The 20,254-nt window shown below is 30.9% G+C and overlaps 1 protein-coding gene across 9 annotated transcripts in view; it reads right to left on the bottom strand.

Moving 5' to 3' along the window:
- Nucleotides 1-20,251, bottom strand: part of Wdr62 (WD repeat domain 62) — a 55,133-nt gene extending 34,882 nt beyond the window's left edge. For 4 of the 9 annotated variants that reach the window (XM_087408402.1, XM_087408515.1, XM_011070920.2 and 1 more), the window contains exons 1-6: nucleotides 20,024-20,250; nucleotides 13,664-13,815; nucleotides 8,144-8,235; nucleotides 6,777-6,999; nucleotides 3,834-4,049; nucleotides 512-694 (exon numbers count right to left, since the gene is read on the bottom strand). In XM_087408402.1, the coding sequence (XP_087264528.1) occupies nucleotides 512-694; nucleotides 3,834-4,049; nucleotides 6,777-6,999; nucleotides 8,144-8,235; nucleotides 13,664-13,744 (795 nt within the window). In that variant the 5' untranslated portion in view covers nucleotides 13,745-13,815; nucleotides 20,024-20,250. Of the gene's footprint in view, nucleotides 1-511; nucleotides 695-3,833; nucleotides 4,050-6,776; nucleotides 7,000-8,143; nucleotides 8,236-13,663; nucleotides 13,816-19,910 lie in introns of all 9 variants that reach the window. The other 5 variants (XM_011070925.2, XM_011070926.2, XM_011070927.2 and 2 more) reach the window with 3 other exon arrangements.
- Between the last annotated feature and the right edge of the window lie 3 nt (nucleotides 20,252-20,254).

The raw sequence follows: 20,254 nt of genomic DNA, 5'->3' as shown, positions 1-20,254 counted from the left end.
TAAAGTCAATTAAAAAATGCCAATTTTAATTTGTAATGTTTAATTGATAATTTTCTCATCACTCCAACATTACTTTATGGGTCTCTTCCAATCTCAGTTAAGTCGACAGTTACATGGGGCTCATTTAGGCTCACTTTCACAACTCATGATTAAATTTTAACTTAAAATAAGTTAAACTTTGGTTAAAAGTTAAGTTGTGAAATGAGTTGTGAAATTGGTTTAAATGAACCTCAAGCATCGGTTAACTTAACAGAGGTTGGTAAAAGAGACTCTAATGCGCATTTCCACCAACATAGATTAATTTTAATCTCGGTTTAATCTACGTTGGTAGAAATAGGCATAAGTCTTTTGATAGTTACTCATTATTAGAGTCTAATCTTGACAATATATGTCAAGATCATTGAAAATGTGTGCCCTAAACGAGAATTTTTAATTGATTGTAGTTTATTCTTTTCTGCTTCATATTATATTCGCAAGTGTTCGTAGAGCCTAATCATTTGAAGTAACTTACTCGAAGCTCGACCCATTTGTCCAAAAGTCTTCTAATATTAAATTCACACAGCAAGCCTGTTTTAGTTATTGCGTATGTAGAGTCCGTCATTTCTCCTCTACCGCAGGCTACATCAACAAAATCATTGTTCCTCTGTTCTCCTAATATAGCAGATCGACCCATCAAAGGCACGGGTTCTTTATACTGCATAATAAAATATCATATTAAATTGATTACTCTTCTATTACATCAAGAAAAAAGTAAAAGAAGAAAATTGAAGATTAAATAGGCCAAATATAAATGAGTGAATAAAATGAATATTTAATAAATGCATATTTAATTAATAATAATAATAATAGAGTAATTAATAATAGTAATAATTAATGAGCGGATCAATTTAAACTTTTGTCAAATGTTCTTTTCAATCGTTATTAAAAGTACAATCACATATAAAATTAATAAAAAATTCATAGCATACAATACATATAATAAATTATATATATATTTCTAAAATAACAACAAGGATTAATAATAAATGTCATTAAAAATCTTAATGTATCCAAATATAAAAGAAGTCCATAATTGAATCATTTTCCACATGAAAATTACATAATTAAGTAATGTTAAAACCACATTAAATTGTTGTGTACAGTACATGTTAGTCTGAATATTTTCAACTCATTAACAGACTATGGATAAGTTGTTTTAAAACTCGTTTGTTAATCTTGTTATGTAAAACCAGGATTCTTTATTTCATGAAAAAACAAGGAAATGGAAAGCGGGCATGGAAGAGCATAACTGACACCACTTTTTATTATCTTAGTTATTGCTCTGGGGTGCGTGATACAAGTCGAAAACATTTGAATAGACCCCCAGATGTGGATCAATATCGATACGAAACATTATTTCGCTGTCTGAGACAGTGCGTCCTTTATCTTAGATCAAGGAATTTGATCCTTTTAATCAAGAATCGAACCTGATCTTCGAGAATGGTGAATGAAACAGAAAGTAGATTTTTACAACTATAGATGTATGTATATTTATTTATACAGGTTGTTTTATTTTAATTGATACACTAAAATATCTCGAGAAGACGTGGGATTAAAAAAAGTTTCAGACAAAAGTTATGCGACAAAAGTTATTCGAGGGGAACACAAAATGGTATGAACATGGGTTTGACTTTGAGTAACGTTGTCGAGGTCACTTAAAATTTTTTTAAAGATCTCCCTCCCCATTTTTTATTTTTCGTAACTTATCTCGAATATTCAATTGAGCCTTGAATATTCATTTATTAGGTTTTTTAATGAAAGAATGTTATTTATTTCACATGAGCATTAAAAAATACATTAATGAAAGTACTTCCCATCACTTGTAAAACGCTACGAATTAATTCCAACACCTAATAATTAATCAATTAAGTTAATAAAATTTTAATTAAAATTTAGATTTTGTCGCAATATCTTCTCTTGTAGGACACATAAAAAAAAAATAAAGGCACTTTCATTATACAATCCGAGTATAAGCTATTGATTAAGCATATATAGAATTTTATCAGTATGGTCTTCATTGAGATCTAATAATTTCGCGAACTCGAAAAACTCGTCGACTCATGTAAAATTCATGTAAAACTACATGGTCAGTCTCGCCCTACCGCTAGACGTTGCGCGTCCTCTTAAAACCGAAATATTGCCGTGTCTCTGGATTTGTGGATTTACCTTTAATAAATTATTTACTGATAAATAAAGAATAAGATAAAATTATCAATATTTGATCTATTTCTTGTAAATTTCTAATATTCAATAATAAGGTCAGAGGAAACATAGAGAATTTTCTAGCAAGAGATACAAATTGACACAAGAATCATCCTGTCCTTGTTCGATAATCAGTAAGAAACAGACAAAATGACTCTTGTGTCGATTTGTGTTTCCGTTGAAAAGCTCCCTAATTCTGAAAGTATTTTTATTAACGGTTTATAATTTTGCTAAATTATTTTCTACGTGTTTAATAAATTCAATTGTTATAAAATTATTGTGGGGAGGGAGACAAAAACCTTCGCTCCAATTATAGTAATTTTTCAATTTTCACAAGAAAATTAATACTTGAAAGATTTAAAAACCAATTATCTTTAAGTATGACAAAGTTAAATGACATTTAATTGAATTTAGCTGCTCATTTAAGTGAATTTGAGTGCTCCTAAATTTAATTAAATATCGTTTAACTTTGTTCATGATTCAAACTCAACTGATTCAAACTTTGGTCTTCGTGGACAGAAACAGTAATATTTTATATGATCTACTTTATTAGAAATTGATCATTTGCTTTCAGTTCCAACTAATGTAATTTGTTCTACAATTGTTTTTTTTTTCCGCAACATTCTTTGCGGAAAATGCATTTGTATATTTTATTTAAAGAATCGTGCTGAGAATAAAAAAAATTATTATAAATGTTATATGGTAATATATCTTCTTTACATTTTTCGTAACAAAAATTTTAAATTTAGGAACCTGTACTGATTAAATAAATCAAAGATTTCAAGATTGAGTAAATTATAAATCTAAACTCTTTTTCGCTATCCATTTGAATTCTTGGTTGAAATTTCAAATTAGATATGTGTGATTTGTTTTACGCATAAATATTGGGATTGTAACTCATGTATTTTACAAGTACGTAAAAATTTAATTCTTAAATAAACTCTCACACACTTTCTATTAAGACCCAAGGTTTTAGTAATTTAGTGACGTGTATATCAAACATTAAACTAATAAAACTAAGAATTGAATATTAGCAATTCTTAAAATAACACATATATCAGGTAGCTCAAATTATAGATAAAATTTAAATCTTCCATTGATATATCAATATTATTTTTTCAATATATTGTCTTACTTTTTAATCCGTTAGTAGCACATGAAAAAGTAATACAATATATTTTTTTCTTTTAATGAGTTAAAAAGATCAAAGCTGTTATCAACATCATGCGGAATGTTGTTTAATATTAAGTTATGTAAGTAATTGTGTCGGGATAGAAAGTTGTATTAGTCAAAGATATTAAAATTCTTAATAGAATATTCATTTTATGTATCTTCGGCAAGCCATAGGCTCTCGGTAGTGAGCAATCACGAAAAGAACACTTTGCCAAGTTGAAATGTTTCGCTCATTAATTCCTTTAAATATACATATTATATATTTTTAAGTGTTATTAATATCTTCCATCATTTCCTCGTATATATTTGGTTTAATTAACCTTTTAATTATCAGTTTTAAATACAAGTTATTTTGTAAAAAAAAAGAAAATATAATAATGCTATTTCGCAAAAGATGTAAAACAGAGTTGAGTGTATACCTTGGCGCTACGTGAATGTTCCAAGTACCAAAACTTAACGTGCCTATTACCCACGGTAACAAAATAATTGCCATTTTCTGCGAAGCAGACAGCTTTCACCTTGCTCGAAACTTTATTGGATGCTATTTTAACATCACTTCGCCAGTCCCAAACATTGACAATCATATCGTGCTGCGAACCGACTGATACAACGTATTTAATATTGGGTGAGAATGCCTAAAATAAAAAGATAAATATTCTTTTGATATCTTATACATTTCACAGGGTTAATTTTAAGCCTTCCGTCTTTCAAAAATTAATACAATTTATTCAATGTTGTATTTTATAACGAAATTTTACAAAAATAACTGATTTATGAGTATCTCATTTTTATGGAAATATCTTGACGAAGTAATTGACAAAAAATAATTTTTAGACAAATATGATCTAAAGAGGAATAAATAATGATGAAATCAATTTTTGGGAAAAATCAATTTTTTTAAGTATAATAAGTCAGATGAAGGTGTGTTTTAAAAAAATTGTATAATTTTTTCAAATAAAAGAATTAGACTTACAAGGATAACACCAGATATGAGCCCTTATCGAATGAATTTTAATATATACAAGGTGTCTCTTAAGTAAGATCCGGGCCGTATTGCGGACGTAGAATGGGTTAAGGGGAACAAAAACGTCTTATACCATTTTGAGATATCCGCTGTAGTTTTCAAATTAAAAAAGAAAACGTCTAAGCCAATGTGCGATGAAACCATGCCGCGCGAATTCGTAGCACGGCCCGGCCTCATCGCGCCTCATTTCATAGCGATGGCGCGCGCGCGTGCGTAAGGATGACGAAGCGGTATCCTTCTCTTCGCCCTCCCAGCGCGCCGTCACTATGGAGTGAAACGCGATGGGCCGTGCTACGAATGCGCGCGGCGCGGCTTCACCGCATATTGGCTTAGACATTTTCTTTTTTATTTCAAAAACTACAGCGGATATTTCAAAATGGTATAAGACTTTTTCGTTCCTCTTGACTCATTCTACGCCCCCAATGCAGTTCGGACCTTACTTAAGAGACACCCTGTATATAATTCAGCAAAATCGAAGGGACCCTGTTTGGATTGCTTTTGTGTAGAAGAAATAAATCAAGGGGTATAAAAAAATACTAATACTGAGCCAATACAGAATATTCACATATATTGTTTTATTGACTCCACAATTCAGGCACTGGTCGGCGCAGTTATTGCTCGTTTAACTAGAGCTGCGATCTTAAAATTATGTTTATGTTTTCTTAAAAAAAATAATACGGGTGCACTGCTCCCTCATCGCGCGTACGGCATTCGGCGAGTGTACGCTGGAAATGATGCATATTGTTACAATGTATACTTTGATACTTTTCAAAGAATAAAACAACATACGACATACAACAATACATATAAGTATCCTGTGTTGTTTCAGTATGACATTTTTTATGAGATCTTTTTTACATAATATAATTTTTCCGTTATTCTACATGTAAAAACGTTAAAATAGAATTATCAAAAAACAGTTAACGAGATATTTTATACTTTATTCTGACACTTTTTGTCATAAAATTTAAAATATTTTGTAAATCATTCATTTTTTGACAACTGTACGTAGTACTTTTATGTATAGAAAAATGAGAGGAATCAATTTTAATGTAAAAAAACACAGCTGCTTGAAAAAAAGAAGATAGTTGTACGTTTCAAATTGCATGATTTTTGAAAATTATTTTGATGTGAATGATTATTTTATGAAATTGCAAATTGCATGATTGCAAATTGCATTGATTATTTTATATGTTTTTTATGTATGAGATGTTCCACGTCAATCGGATCATCTGCGTGCCCAAAAATCAGCGCAATGAAAAGAAACGTTCAAGGTTTCAAATTATTCGTATGTATTTTCGAAAGAAATGTGCCATTTTGAAATCTAATATGGTGGATTCAATATGGCGCCGAGAAGCAATAAACATCGCATACAAATGTAATATTTTCTTGCTTAAACTACTGTATTGATCCCAGTTGTCTTAAAAATGATTACTTTTAGATTTTTCAGAGTTGTTGATTACAAATCTGCTGTCAAAATTTCGAAATCCAAAATAGTAGATCCAATATGGCCACCAGCATACGAAACTTTGAGCTCTATACTCTTCGACCTTCAACTTCTTTCCATTCCCAAGCTTCTTAATCCCGAGCGTGAAGGGATAATTTTTGAATGTTTAAAAATCAATCACCACCTGCTGAAAACTAGTAATGAAATATTTTTTTATTCTAAGACTAACTTAAAATAGTTTACCCCTCTTCACGGTCGAGATTAAAAAGCTTCGCAACCCTAAAAAGCCTAGAAATAATCATTTTCAAGCCAATTGGAGATCAATACAGTAGTTTAAGTAAAAAAATGTAACATTTGTATGCGATGTTCATCGCTTCTTGACGCTGATTTTTGGGAACGTAGGTGATCCAGATGATGTGGAATGTTCTATGTATGTGTTTATTAGTTAATAATACATACACTTTTAAATGTTTTTTATATACTTGCCTATAAAACATCAACTAACAATAACATTACGTCAATTTATAATTTCCCATTTAACAATATAACTTATGTACAACGTGTGTTACCTTACATTTATATTGTTAAATGAGAAATTATATAATATTGATATAATGATACTGTTAGTTTGTAGTCTGCGGTAGTATACATTTTCTATCTATATAAAATTTTTTTTTAATTATTTCATTTCCAACCTACTAAAGCGAAATCTTGTTTTCAATAATTCTATGACAGTTAAACTATAAAAAACTATATTTAAAAATTGATTTCTTTTCGCATAATTACATTTACTTAAAGCGCAACTCCCTTATACAACGAAAATATGAAGAATGAAAAGCCAGAAATGCTCAATCGCGAACATTTAAAATAAAAAGTCATTGCAATACTCACCACGCAGTTGATGCCATACTTGTGTCCCGGAAATTCCGCGATCTGCACAGCATTTTGCGGATCAGAAATATCCCAGACACGAACGTTCGGCATATGACCGCATTCACCAGTGACCAAGAATTTACCGTCCCCGGCCAATGCCAGGGAAGTCACAGTTTTCCGGCAAACATTTAATACGTGTGCTTGACTGTTTCGTCGTGGATTAAATAATACGACAGTGCAACTGCAACAGAAGAAAACTAATTTATAAAATGCAATGGAAATAATATTAATTAAAAATATTAATTAAAAATATTAGAATATCGCAAGTTCTGATATAATAATGCATAAAACGATAGCATAATATAACTTTAAAAATTAAAATTAATCGATAATAGTTAAGTTAAACCCCTAGGCGAGTTTTAATCCATAAGGTCCGAGAGTAGAGGAGTAGGAGTTCCGAAGAGTAGGATACTTCTGCCGGGAAGTGCGTCACTTTGGCCCGATTGCAGAACATTATTTTGACTTTAAGGGGATGCTCGAGCCGTATTACCGATAAAACTAGCGTTTTTGACGTTTTCCTGTCGAATTTCTTCATAGTGATTTCATAGAATAAAAATTCTTTTTCCATGATTAAAATGTACAATACATGCTAATGTACCTGCTGATGTATTTTATTGAAAGTTAGAAGAAATAAAAGAATTACAAATTTCTTTATCCATTTTTATCTCAGTATGGCGACCAACGCTGAAGGTAAAATTCGACAGAAATAAAAATGTCAAAAACGTTAGTTTTATCGGTAATACAGGCGGCTCCAGCATCCCCTTAAGTGAGGCTTAAAACTGTCACTTTCTCTCTTTAAAACCAAGAGAGTGAGAGAGACTCGCTTAAAATCAAAGTAAAATCCGTTGGTACAATCAGGCCGTTGTCTCGATGCACAACCTTGCTTTAAAGCGTCGTCTACAATAAAGTAACAGTAGTAGATGTCGAGAGGAAGCTGGTTTTCCGGCTCAGCCAGAAATAGTTGATCAATTAGCGTTAAATCAATGCTGATTCGACATTAATTCGATTAATTGATCACTTCTACTGAGGAATGTAATAGAGCGTAAAGTAAAGCTGTAAGCGTGCGTGCGTGCGTTTTTAATAATATATTTTAAAAAGAATCGAATCAATTCCGAACAGACATGTTCCTTAGGCACTCAGACATTAGGTATAGAAAATAAAATAATATTACAAATGACAAATTTCTTTATTGGAGATGTTACATGAAAGATTTCTTTTCTCAATTTTTTTTTATTTTTCGTGTATATTTGTTATCTTTCATTAAAATAAAACTTTTATTCTCGTCATTACACATTAAAAAATCAATAAAAAAAAGTTAAACTTACCCAGCTGGATAAGCAACCAATTCGCTGGTCACATCACAATCGAGGGCTGCATTGCTGGAAACAGTTACACCTAGTACACGTTCTAGCTTAATCTGAAACGTATTAAGAAATGCATTATTATATTGATTCTGTATAGTTGATAAAATTCTTAAGATATTAATTGACAGTATTAATGAGCAATCTGACGTTTCGCAATCTAATTTCCATTAATGTGATTTTGATTTCCAAATACAAAGTGATTCAGAGCAATTTTGTTCTTAAAATGTATCATTAACTTAATTCTAAGATTTTTTCCTTTACCAAAGTTTTTCCAAAGCATAATTTTTAGATTGTAACAAGAAATAATTAGCCAATTGTGGGCAGCTTATGGAAAGTAAGGCAGGGGCGGCACAACTCACTCCGACGCGGGCGCTTATTGCGATCATATTATTTGCTACCTATACCAAACGCGTGACGAGATAATACGCGCACGTATATAGGATACTTTTCAGCGTATACAAGCGATACTATGTAACACAGTGTATAATTCGATGCTTTCCAACTATACATATATGATACAAGTGTATACACACACTCGAATTGAACCATTTAACTTTGTACGATCGTGTCGATTTGTGTGATAATTGGAAAGCACCACATTGTACGTAGTAGCATAATGTTACTCAAAAGTACCAAATGTAACGTAGCGTGTTCTAACTGAAAAACAGCATAAAGTGCTTTTCAATTGCTTAACACATCTTAACACAGGAATGTATAAAGCGTAGCATTATGCACAATTCACTGAATACAGTGTAACCCAGTGAATTGTCACATTTTTGTTGTTTGTCTACGTTAAATAAGAATGAAATGATTTACTGTATTATACAGTATCTGACTGTGTCCTTGCTGGAAAACATCCACTCTGTGTACGCTATGCACGGTTTCGATCCAGTTCGGGAGTTAGATTAAATGAAGCTTTTTCCATTTGTGTTGAATAAAAAAAAAACAAAAGTACCGTTCAACATCCTTCAATCTCATTTATAGCTACCGCAATTACATGTAATTATCATTAGAAAACATAAGTTTACACACCGACTAATAATCTCGAGCTGAGTACGGATATGTAATATAATGTGTCGAATACAACAATTGGAACACAACATGTGTCGCCATGTGCACAAAAATGTTTTTACAAATACGCGACGTGAAATCCCGCTAGCAAGATTATCAAAGATAACTTTATATAAACGTGCTAATGTATTTAAATTTATCATATAGTATTGAAGAATTGTCTAACAAGAGAGACCCATCAACTGCTACTTGAACGCGAGCGTAGTGTAGCAGATAGTGCATAGTCTGCTATACTAGAGATCCCGGGTTTGATCCCTGGCAGAATCGAAAAATTTTCGTAACTGCTTTCGGAAGGAAATGGCAAATTACCGAATAATATAATTGACCAGGAAACCTCTCTACCAAAAATTGCCGTTTGGAATCGGCGTTTAAACTGTAGGTCCCCATATACTTTGTGTACGATCAGTGTGCGTGCACAGGTATATGAAAGGGAGATGCCGGCACGCTGTGAGCGTATGGCATTTGAAGAAGAATTGCTAGTTGCTGATGCCAGCAAGTGATATATCATTAGAAAGCACTCATCGAGATGATCACAGATATACATAAGTCATTGCCTCCTGAACGAATCTCAGTATGATGTACAAAGTGCAATATTGCGAATCTACGGCAACAGGGTGATTCCTAGACATAACTCCGGCCAGGTTGGTACAGATTATATCCGAAAGTCACTTGTTCTTTTTAGCTAAATTTCTTGCACGATTCATCTTTTCTCTTTATCTCTCCAACGTGGAGAGAAAAGGAAGAAAGATGAACCGTACAACTTCAGCTAAAAAGAACAGACCTACCCTATCATAAAGAATTCGCAATGTTGTACACTCTATATATACATACATATCACAGTTCGTTCGGGAAACAATAATTTATATATCTGTGATCACTTCGGTACATGCTTTTGTAATACAAATTACAATAAAATTCAATTTAAAAAAAGGTATATTAACTATATCAAACTATTCATGGGTCCAACGTATGCGATTTTTTACATTGCTGTAACTTTTTTATAATATAACTTGAAGACCCGGATTGAGGCTGAAAAAAACTTTAACTGTCCATAAATATAATAAGCCTGCAAGGGTTTTTTTTGCATTATTCTTGATAGAGAATGCACGAAAGTTCGAAGAAGGTACTTGAGACCCATACATGACTAATTTGTAAGTTACTGAATTTCGGATAAAAGTAAGTACATAAAAATGTATTAGGTGTACAAATAAATTTCTGCCGTTTGACAAAAGACGGCGTCACTAGCAAGCTATGGTTAAAATTATCTGATGTAAAACATTATATCGTAAGGTTGGACATCTGTTAACAACATAACCTTGAAATACTAGTGATTTTGTATCAGCATCATATATTTTTTTTTGTGCGAAAATGCCGAGTTTTGAGCAGAATAAGCGTCATTTGCGGGAACTTTTGATTTACTTCTTTAATTTAAAGAAATCTGCAGCTGAGGCTCATCGATTGCTTGTAGAAGCATATGGTGAGGCTGCCTTAAGTGAGAGAAGTTGTCGTGAATAGTTTCAAAAATTTAAGAACGGTGAATTTGACGTCGAAGACAAAGAAGCGGAAGGCCGAAAATGTACGAAGACGCGGAATTGGAAGCATTATTGAATGAAGATTCGTGCCAAACGCAAAAAGAATTTGCACTTACATTTTGACTTACATCAATAAATGCTTAATTTTTGATAAAAAATGGCGGAAACTTATTTGTACACTTAATAGAATTAAAAAGAATTATTTCAATATAATAAATAATAGAAATTTTATAATCTCTGTCAATCTTCGGAGATCGCTCGGCCGCGATGTATTGCTTTAGAGCGAGTGTTGCATCATCCTCTAAACTAAATCCTAATAAACTTATTATACATACTATTATACCTTATAACTAATTATATATACTATAATAATTATATATACTATAATAATTATATATACTATAATATTTATATAATATTTATACATCAATTCTTTATCTATCATTTTATTTTGTTTAAATAATAAAATTTATTTATTAATTAAACTTATAATATATAAATTTTTCAAAAATGTCGATAGTTCGAATAATTATACTTTTTTGAGCGATTCATATCATACTGTATTTTTTTTGTAAGTCCAAAAGGGTCAACTAAAAAAATCCTACGGGTTTTTGCTTGAACATTAAATTAAAAATTTGAGAATTTTATATCTAAAGTAGTCATTTTTTGCGAATTTTTTCAATAAAATTTCTTTAAAACATTATAATTAATTAAAAATAAAATATTTATTTGATTCATATTTATCTGTCTTTGTTTAACTTCGAGGTTAATAAATTTCACACGTTTTGAGTTAAAAAAATACATATTCAGTCCAGAGATATAGCGTGACAAAGTTTCACAAACCCTGGTGTAGCCGGGAAGATAACCAAAAATAACAATAGTCTACTAGGATTAATAATCTCGCCTAATCTATCCCCATCTTATCTAATGCAATAATGTGAGCGCGCGCGCCTAGTTGTATATGTGTGTGCATGTATAAGGCCCAGTTTTACAACTAATGGTTAACTTTTAACCGAGGTTCAACTTGTTTCTCATCTTTTTCCAATTCTAAAATTGGAAAGAGACAATGAATAAGTTGAACCTCAGTTATGAGTTAACTGTCAGTTATGGAACTGGACCTAGGTAATCGACTGCAACTCTCCCATTTTTATGATTTCCGGAAACTACCCTGAAACTGTAGACATTCGCGGAGAAATTCTATAGGAGATAGTATCGCGCACATTAGTTTGCAGAATGTATCAGATCTCAATCGCAGTTTGAGATTGTTCTGAGATTATTGCAATTATATCTTCTCGACATTGGACCTACTCTTTTAGATTAGAATCTCCGACTCTCTCCCTAAGGTCTGCCGCACACAAAATTCCGTAACAATATGCGTAAGGTGTAAACTGATAAACCAATCAGAGAGAGAGGATACTGCTTTAGATTACGTAATCTAATGGAAATAGAAATAACAGTAAACTGAGCACAAGAATTGTCGTAATACTTATTATTAATACTTATTAGACTTAAGTTGTAGATATAAGTAACGTACAAGCTTTCACGTATGATATAACTTATTATCATACAACTTATTATCGTGTCTCCAAAATCGGCAAATAGTCGTATGTCATACGCTAAAGCTTGTGTGTTACTTACGTCTACAACTTAAATCTCTAAGTAAGTGTTATGATAATTCTTGTGCTCAGACTCTTACCATAATCTCCCAGGCGGAGATCTCATAAAGTAAATTTCAACCGATTAAAACTCGCCTTATGGATAAGTTTACTGCTATTTCTATTAGATATTTCCGTTAGAGTACGTAGCAGTATCGTGATTAGCTCATCGACTTAAGTTTACGTCTTAAGATTACTATTACAGAAATTTTGTCTGCGACAGCTCTAATTCCGAATCTGCAATAGACTTTTAAGCCTTAAGTCATAAAGAATGGGCAAATCACAATAAATTATTCTCCTCGCATTCGACTGTAGTTTCTCAATTTCTTACAATTTAAGGCTTAAAACACCTATTGTAGATCTGGACTTATGCCTAGTTCAGACGTCAGGCAGTAGAGCAGCAATCAATCAGCAAGGCGATATTTACAATGACGTAAAAAATATTGCCTCGCTGGTTAGTTACTGCTCCACTGCTTGACGCTTGCTGCGTTCAGTCAGAGCTAGGCATTACGATCTCTATTATTATTAGTCAATTCGCTTACTGCTTAAAGCCCATGGCACATACAAAAACGTAAGGCCGTAAGACATAAGCAGTAAGGAAATCGTAACATTGGATTCGCTACTGGCCTTACGATCTCTACCGTGATTGGCCAATTCGCCTTACTAATTACGTTTTTTTATGTGCCATGGCTTAAATCTTACGTCTTAAATTTTTTTATGTGCCATGGCCTTAGGACTGCCACAGACAAAATTTCTGTAACAGTAACTTTAAGCGTGAATTTAAGCCAATGAGCCAGTCGGGATACTGCTTTAGATCTACTCTAATGGAAATAAAAATAAACTTATCCATAAGGCGAGTTTTAACTAGTTAAAATTCACCTTATTGCGAGATTATGGATAAATTTACTGTCATTTCCATTTCGGTTAGATTATGTAGACCTAAAGCAATATTCTGATTGATTCATCGACTTAAATTCATGTTTTACGGTCACTGCGGAATTTTGTGTGCGGCAGCCCTTAATCCATCTACAGCTATTTGAAATTTTAACTGTTTGTTGAAAGACTCACGATGGAGACAGAGGATTAAGATAATGAATTGTTTGGTGAGTTATTTCCGACTGTTGCTAATTTCCGACTTATTAAAAGACTTGTAGAAAGACTTGGCCTAATATGAAAAATATATATAATAAGGTGTATAATAATGAAGTTCATAATTTACTCACTCTGTCTTGTATCCTAATATTTTCTTGACCCCTTTTTAAATTGGGAGCTCGGAGAACCTTGCTCGTAAGTAATGGTTCCATTATGACGGCAAATTCAGTTCTTTCATTAGGTTTTCATTTCTGAAAAAGTGTCTTGATCTCATTTCATTTCTCTGCAACAAAAATTATTTTCATATAACTTTAACAAAAAATTGGATAAATATTTTGTTTATAATTTTAAAAAATAAATAATTCCTTTGCTGTAGTACTCCTCTCTCTCTTTATCAGATTACAATTAGATTCACAAAGATAAATTACCTTATATTATGTTCACATATTTATTCTGTATGAGTATTTATTTCAACTTAGAATGCAACAATGATATATAGGATAGTCCATTTCAATCAATACAGTTAATAATTCCTCCGAAATTATTAATATAAAAAAGTATTTTAGATAAAAATTGACCGATTTTAAGAGGAACGTATTTTGGTCATGTTATTTTTCTTCTAGATAAAGATGCCAAAAAAATATGAAGGTCTCCTTCATTTTTTCAAATGAAACAATATGATTTTTTTATTCTGCATTTGAAAGTCAAGATAGAGATATTTAAAAAATCAAGATTTGCGAAATTTTATACTTTATTCTGGCACATTTTGACATAAAACATTAAATATTTCGTAAACGATATTTTCTGATATTTTTACTGTAATACTTTTATATGCAAAATAATTAAAAGGAATCATACTATGTAAAAACATCATATAATTCCATTTGAAAAAGCAGAAATGACTTTCATATCTTTTTGCTGCCTGCATTTAGAAGAAAAATAACATCAAAATATGTCCCCCTCAAAAACGTTCTATTTTCATCTAAAATATTTTTTCGTATCATTAATAATTTCAGAGAAAATTGACTGTATTGCTTAAAATGGATTATTATATATACAGAATGAGGAAAAAGTTCCGGTGGAATATCTAATTCATCAAAAACAAAACATTTTTGATAAAAATGTTTCATACACAAAAATTGTAGGATTTCAAATTATTTATTTACTGTTCTGGTCAATTTGATCTTGGGTGGCATCACAAGATCAAGTCAAGGTCACATCGATTTTTTTTTATTATGAAACACCCTATTTTTTTATTCGAAAATGTAATAGCCGGTATCAGGAACTCTTTTTAAAACACTATAATAAATTCATTTTTATTAAGTACTTTTCGAGTTATGAAGTTTGAAAGTTACAGTATCGCTGGCATTAGTATTACACGAAGTATAGGGCCAACAACTAAAACCTTTTAAATGTTGCTTAAAATCATGGGGTGTTGATATCATTTATTAAGATCAAAACTATTGTAATAATTTTTGGTTTTTATGTAAAAATGAAAATAAATAACCTGCAATGGCCTTAATCTTGACAAACGTTATCAAGATCATGATCCTGAACAATATTCAGGAGATTTTAGTCATCGAACGAATACCTTGAGTAATACAAATGCCGGTAATACTATAATCTTCAAGCCTCATTCAACTCGAAAAGTACTTAATGAAAATAAACTTTATTGTAGTGTTTTAAAAAGCTCTTGACACCATTTATTAGATTCTGGAATAAAAAATTAGTGTTCCATTTTAAAAAATCAATGTGATCTTAATCTGACCTTGGTTATACTACAAAGTTAAACTGTATCAATTCATATGATCAAATCAATAAATAGATCATTTTAAACCTTACAACTTTTGTATGAAACATTTTTTTCAAAAATGCTTCGTTTTTGAGATATTTTACCGATCCAGGACTTCTTTCTCATCCTGTATAAGCGCTTCGTATATTTCTAAAAAGTACATTTGTTAGAAAGTTATGACAACAATGGAATTCACATTGCTACAAAATCAACATATGACAAATAGATATTCTGGATTTCTTAGATTCACGTAAATCAAATCTCAATAGTATCGTTATAATAAATCATACATGACTTAAGCGAAAATAAGAGCAGAAAGAAATTTAAATGGTCATCTCGATTTTTTTCGTATACCAAACCTCATCAGGTGATGTCCGTATGTGATTCTCTTCCATATTATTACATGAGTTAGACAAAAGTGAATCAATTTTAATTGTTTGTTCTTGTCTAATCCATATAGTAATAGCATGAAAATAATAATAAACAATTTCCTGAGACCATACATATAATGTTTGTCAATTTAATTTGTGACATTATTACAGTAGTTCAGTTGTTTTTAAGTCCCTCCAAAAAATCAATTCGGTGCAATTCAAATGACTACATATAGTATATAAGTTCACATGGAAATAAAACACTTCCAAGATCCAGCTTCGACCGTTATAGGCTTTATCTCTTATTGTGTATTCACATTAAGCTTTTTCATGCTGATGCTCGACATTTTCAGCATCAAAACAGATCACGTAATAAAAATTAATGAATATCAAGCATTAATTTTAATCACGTGACCTCTTTTAACACTAAAAATGAGCGTAGAATATCAGTATTAAAAAAGTACCTTTAGACAGTCTTAATAAATTGTTTATTATTATTTAATTTTTTTCTTTTTTATTTGTAAATGGAACCCCCCAAAATATAACACCAATGACACTAGCTTTACTTTGTAGTATTTCCTTAAAAACATAATTTCGTATATTCTGAGATAAAATATGTGGCAAATTGAGATATTAGCAAATTCTGATATATTACGTAGAAGTGTAAAATAATTCCTAAAATAATGATATATTCCTCAGCTGTCAAAAATCGCTGCAAGAGCACTGCAACAGTTGACAGCTAAGCATTTTAGGAATTATTTTATACTTCTACATGCGATAGATATCTCAATTTATCACATATTTTACAGATTTCAAGATTACAGAAACATTGGGTTTTCAAGGAAAAACTAAAAAAATGAAATACATAAATATGATAGAGAATGCCAATAATCGGTCAAAGTTAGATATTATGAACACAATATATATTCTTAATATAAATTTAATTATCTTTAATTATCTCAGATTGTTAATTTAGGGGGGATTATTTCATATATAGGGATGTTTCGCCTTATCATATTTATATTATTAACGTCTCAGATCGATTGTGGTTAATGTTCGAACATTTCAGCGCACAGTCATATCTGAGATAATTAAATTTAAATTAAGAATATATATTGTATTCATAACATCTAACTTTGATCGATTATTGACGTCTATCATATTTATGTATATCATTTACATGATCGTACTTATTTGAAAAAAAAAATAAAGCTTTATATATCAAGTAATTTATTATATGTAACTTCCCTCATATCATTCCGAGAGAGCCAAATCTTAATATTTAAGTGAATACAATATACATGCAATTATATGATCTATACACGCCTAAATTTTCAATCTTGAACTGCTAAGCGGCTGATATTTTTCAGAATAAATTTTTCATAATACTTTAAGACGCTTATCAACGTATACACATCATTAAATTACTTATCAGTTTAATTTGTTATATTATTATTCTAGTTTTAATCAGGATTATGTTATAAGATAAATTTTAATTGGCACGCAGTTTGGACAATTTTATTTATATACGAATTTACTTTAACATATTATTATGCATAAATATCAAACTCCAATCAAAAATTTTCTTTTTAAAAACAATAGGTTATCTTAAAAATTTAATAAGAAATAAACTAATCACAGAGGCGTACTAACATCTTACGACATTAAAACAGTCTTGAAATCAGAACAAATCATGAATACTATTTAATGACTTGAATAAACAAAAATTATGTCACAAATAGGTTAAAAATACAAAAAGTAATTGTAAAATTCGTTAACTTACCAAAAAAAAAATATATATATATAGAGTAACGCAGTTACCAATGAGGCAAAAAAAGGCAAAAAAATGTAACTTGTAATACTATAATAATTTGTAAAACTATAAATTTGTTACAAGTAACAAGTTACTTTAATTTCCTATATGTATATACATATTAGACAGACAAGGAAAAAAAGATTTTTTTTTTAATCGGCCTCTCAGCCCAAAACTTCCATTACCAAAAAAAAAAATATATATATATATATAGAGAGTAACGCAGTTACCAATGAGGCAAAAAAAGGCAAAAAAATATAACTTGTAATACTATAATAATTTGTAAAACTATAAATTTGTTACAAGTAACAAGTTATTTTAATGTCAAAAGAACACTCCTAAATTTTTATCAAAAAATATTAAGATTTAGAAATCGCTAGTAAACAATTCTTAAATCAAAGTTTCGATTTTCCTTAACACATGTTTGATTTTATGAAAAATGGCATAATCCAAATTTTAAATATGGTACAGTATGTTTTTTTAGTCGCTAAACACAATGTAATAATTCATTTAGCTTTACGATATACGTCTTAAAAAATATAGCCCGATTAATATGAAAAATATAATATTATAATTAAATACAATGATTACACTGAATCAATTAATAAAGACTTCTTTACTTAAAATATAATATAATATAATAAAATCATAAAAATATACGAAAAACAAAAGGGGCATTAGGAGTCTGCGCTGAAAATCAATTGCGCAAAAAAACAATAGAGATAATGAAAATTTAATACGTTTCGACATCGTTTTGAACCATCATCAGCACAATGAATAATAATAAATAATAAATTAAACCATATCATGGAAACGCATTCCCCTTACGTGATTATAACTGCAATGTGGTGAGGAGGGCTCCATCATCAACATCTTGAGTATTGTGCCAATCAGTTGCCAATTACAAAGATTTTAATGTGGCAACATATTATAATAGATGGAGAATTTTGAAAAAAAACAATAGTCACCACATAGCCGCCATAACCGTAGATCAAGTATCGTCAAAATTTAATGCGTCTATCCATTATAATATGTTGCCACGTTCAAATCTTTGCAATTCCTCAATTTGAGATTGACTATCATACTTCCACTCAGCGATGCAACTGATTGACACAACATTCAAGATGATGATGGAACTTCTCACCACATTGCAGTCATAATCGCACAACAGGAATGCATTTTCATGATATTTAATTTATTATTTATTATTATTCATTGTGCTGATGGTGGCTCAAAACAGAGTCGAAACGTGCTAAATTTTGTTATTTCTATTGATTTTTGTGCAATTGATTTCTGGCGCTGACTCCTAATGCCCCTTTTATTTTTTACAATTTTATGATTTTATTAATATAAAAAATCAAAAAATGACCTTTGAGTTAAGATTGATTTTAGCAACATTCCAAGCATTCAAATGAGTTATTACTCCCTTTAAATTGTAGGTCTGTTCACCCAGAACAAGATCCAGTTGGAATTTTCCTTCCTACAAGATCTTTAAAAATTGCATTTAACTGGATTATAAAACATTTTTAAAAAGAGAAACAATTTTTTTACAAATTCAATTAAATACAACTTTTTGCCTTGTAGAAAATTCCAACTAGATCTTGGTCTAGGTGAACAGACCTACAATTTCAGGGGAGTAACGACATATTTGAACGCTTGGAACCTTGTTAAAATCGACTTTGAATTCGAAATTTGATCATTTTTTCAATAATCGGGCTGTACTTCTTAAGATGTATTTTGTAGGGTTAAATAAATTATTGCATCATGTTCAGCGACCAACAAACATACAATATCACATTTAAAATCTGGATTAAGTTATTTTTGCATCAAATCAAACATATATTTAGGAAAATCGAAACTGATTTAAAAATCGTTCACTAGTCTGTATCTCAATATTTTTTTGATAAAAATTTAGAAATGTTCTTTTGGCACGAAATGGAAGCTTTTGAACTAAGAGATCGATTAAAAAAAAAATATTTTTTCCTTGCAGTCTAATATACACACACTCACACGCGCGCGCGCGCACGCACGCACGCACGCACGCACGCACACACACACACACACACACACACCCCTACCTTTGTGTGTGTGTGTGTGTGTGTGTGTGACCGCGCGCGCGTGCGCGCGCGCGATGATTAAAGCCAAATTTAAAATTATACATTTTCATTAATCTCCTTTATCGAAAAATATTCTTTGTAAATTGTTGGTGCTTCTATTTATTCATCAAATATGTCTCTTCATCTAAGTCTAATCGATCAAACACTTTTGCTTCGTCGTCGTAGAAACGATAGAGCGCAATGTGTAACTGATGCTTCGTGACTCGAAAATTCGAAATATGATTCAATGAGAGAACAAGATACGAATGATATCGAATGTCAATTGAATATATTATGTATACGTACAGAGAAGGAAAGAGAAAGATCCGCGAGAATGTCATCTAACGAGGTATTAACGTACCACTTGCTTAAGGTTACATTTTACGAATAATGAATACTGCTATAAGCGGATAGCTCACCTATCGATTTCTTAATGAAATACAAGCACCGTGTTCCGCAACAGTATACCGGATGACAGAATCGCAGAAAAGAGCCAATAAAGCGACAGGAATTTAACGACACAATAAACCCATGAAGAACCACGTATATAAATCACAAAACAGACTGAACCAGTTTCAGTATTGTCGCGGATTTAAAAATTTAATCACCAGATTTCTGATCCCAAATTCACCAAAATTCATCAGGTGGTA

Source organism: Acromyrmex echinatior, chromosome 1, assembly GCF_024713525.1.
Source record: "Acromyrmex echinatior isolate Ae372 chromosome 1, ASM2471352v2, whole genome shotgun sequence".
Lineage (NCBI taxonomy): Eukaryota > Metazoa > Arthropoda > Insecta > Hymenoptera > Formicidae > Acromyrmex > Acromyrmex echinatior.
Note: the sequence above shows the minus strand (reverse complement) of the source record. Positions and strands in the feature narration are given on the sequence as shown.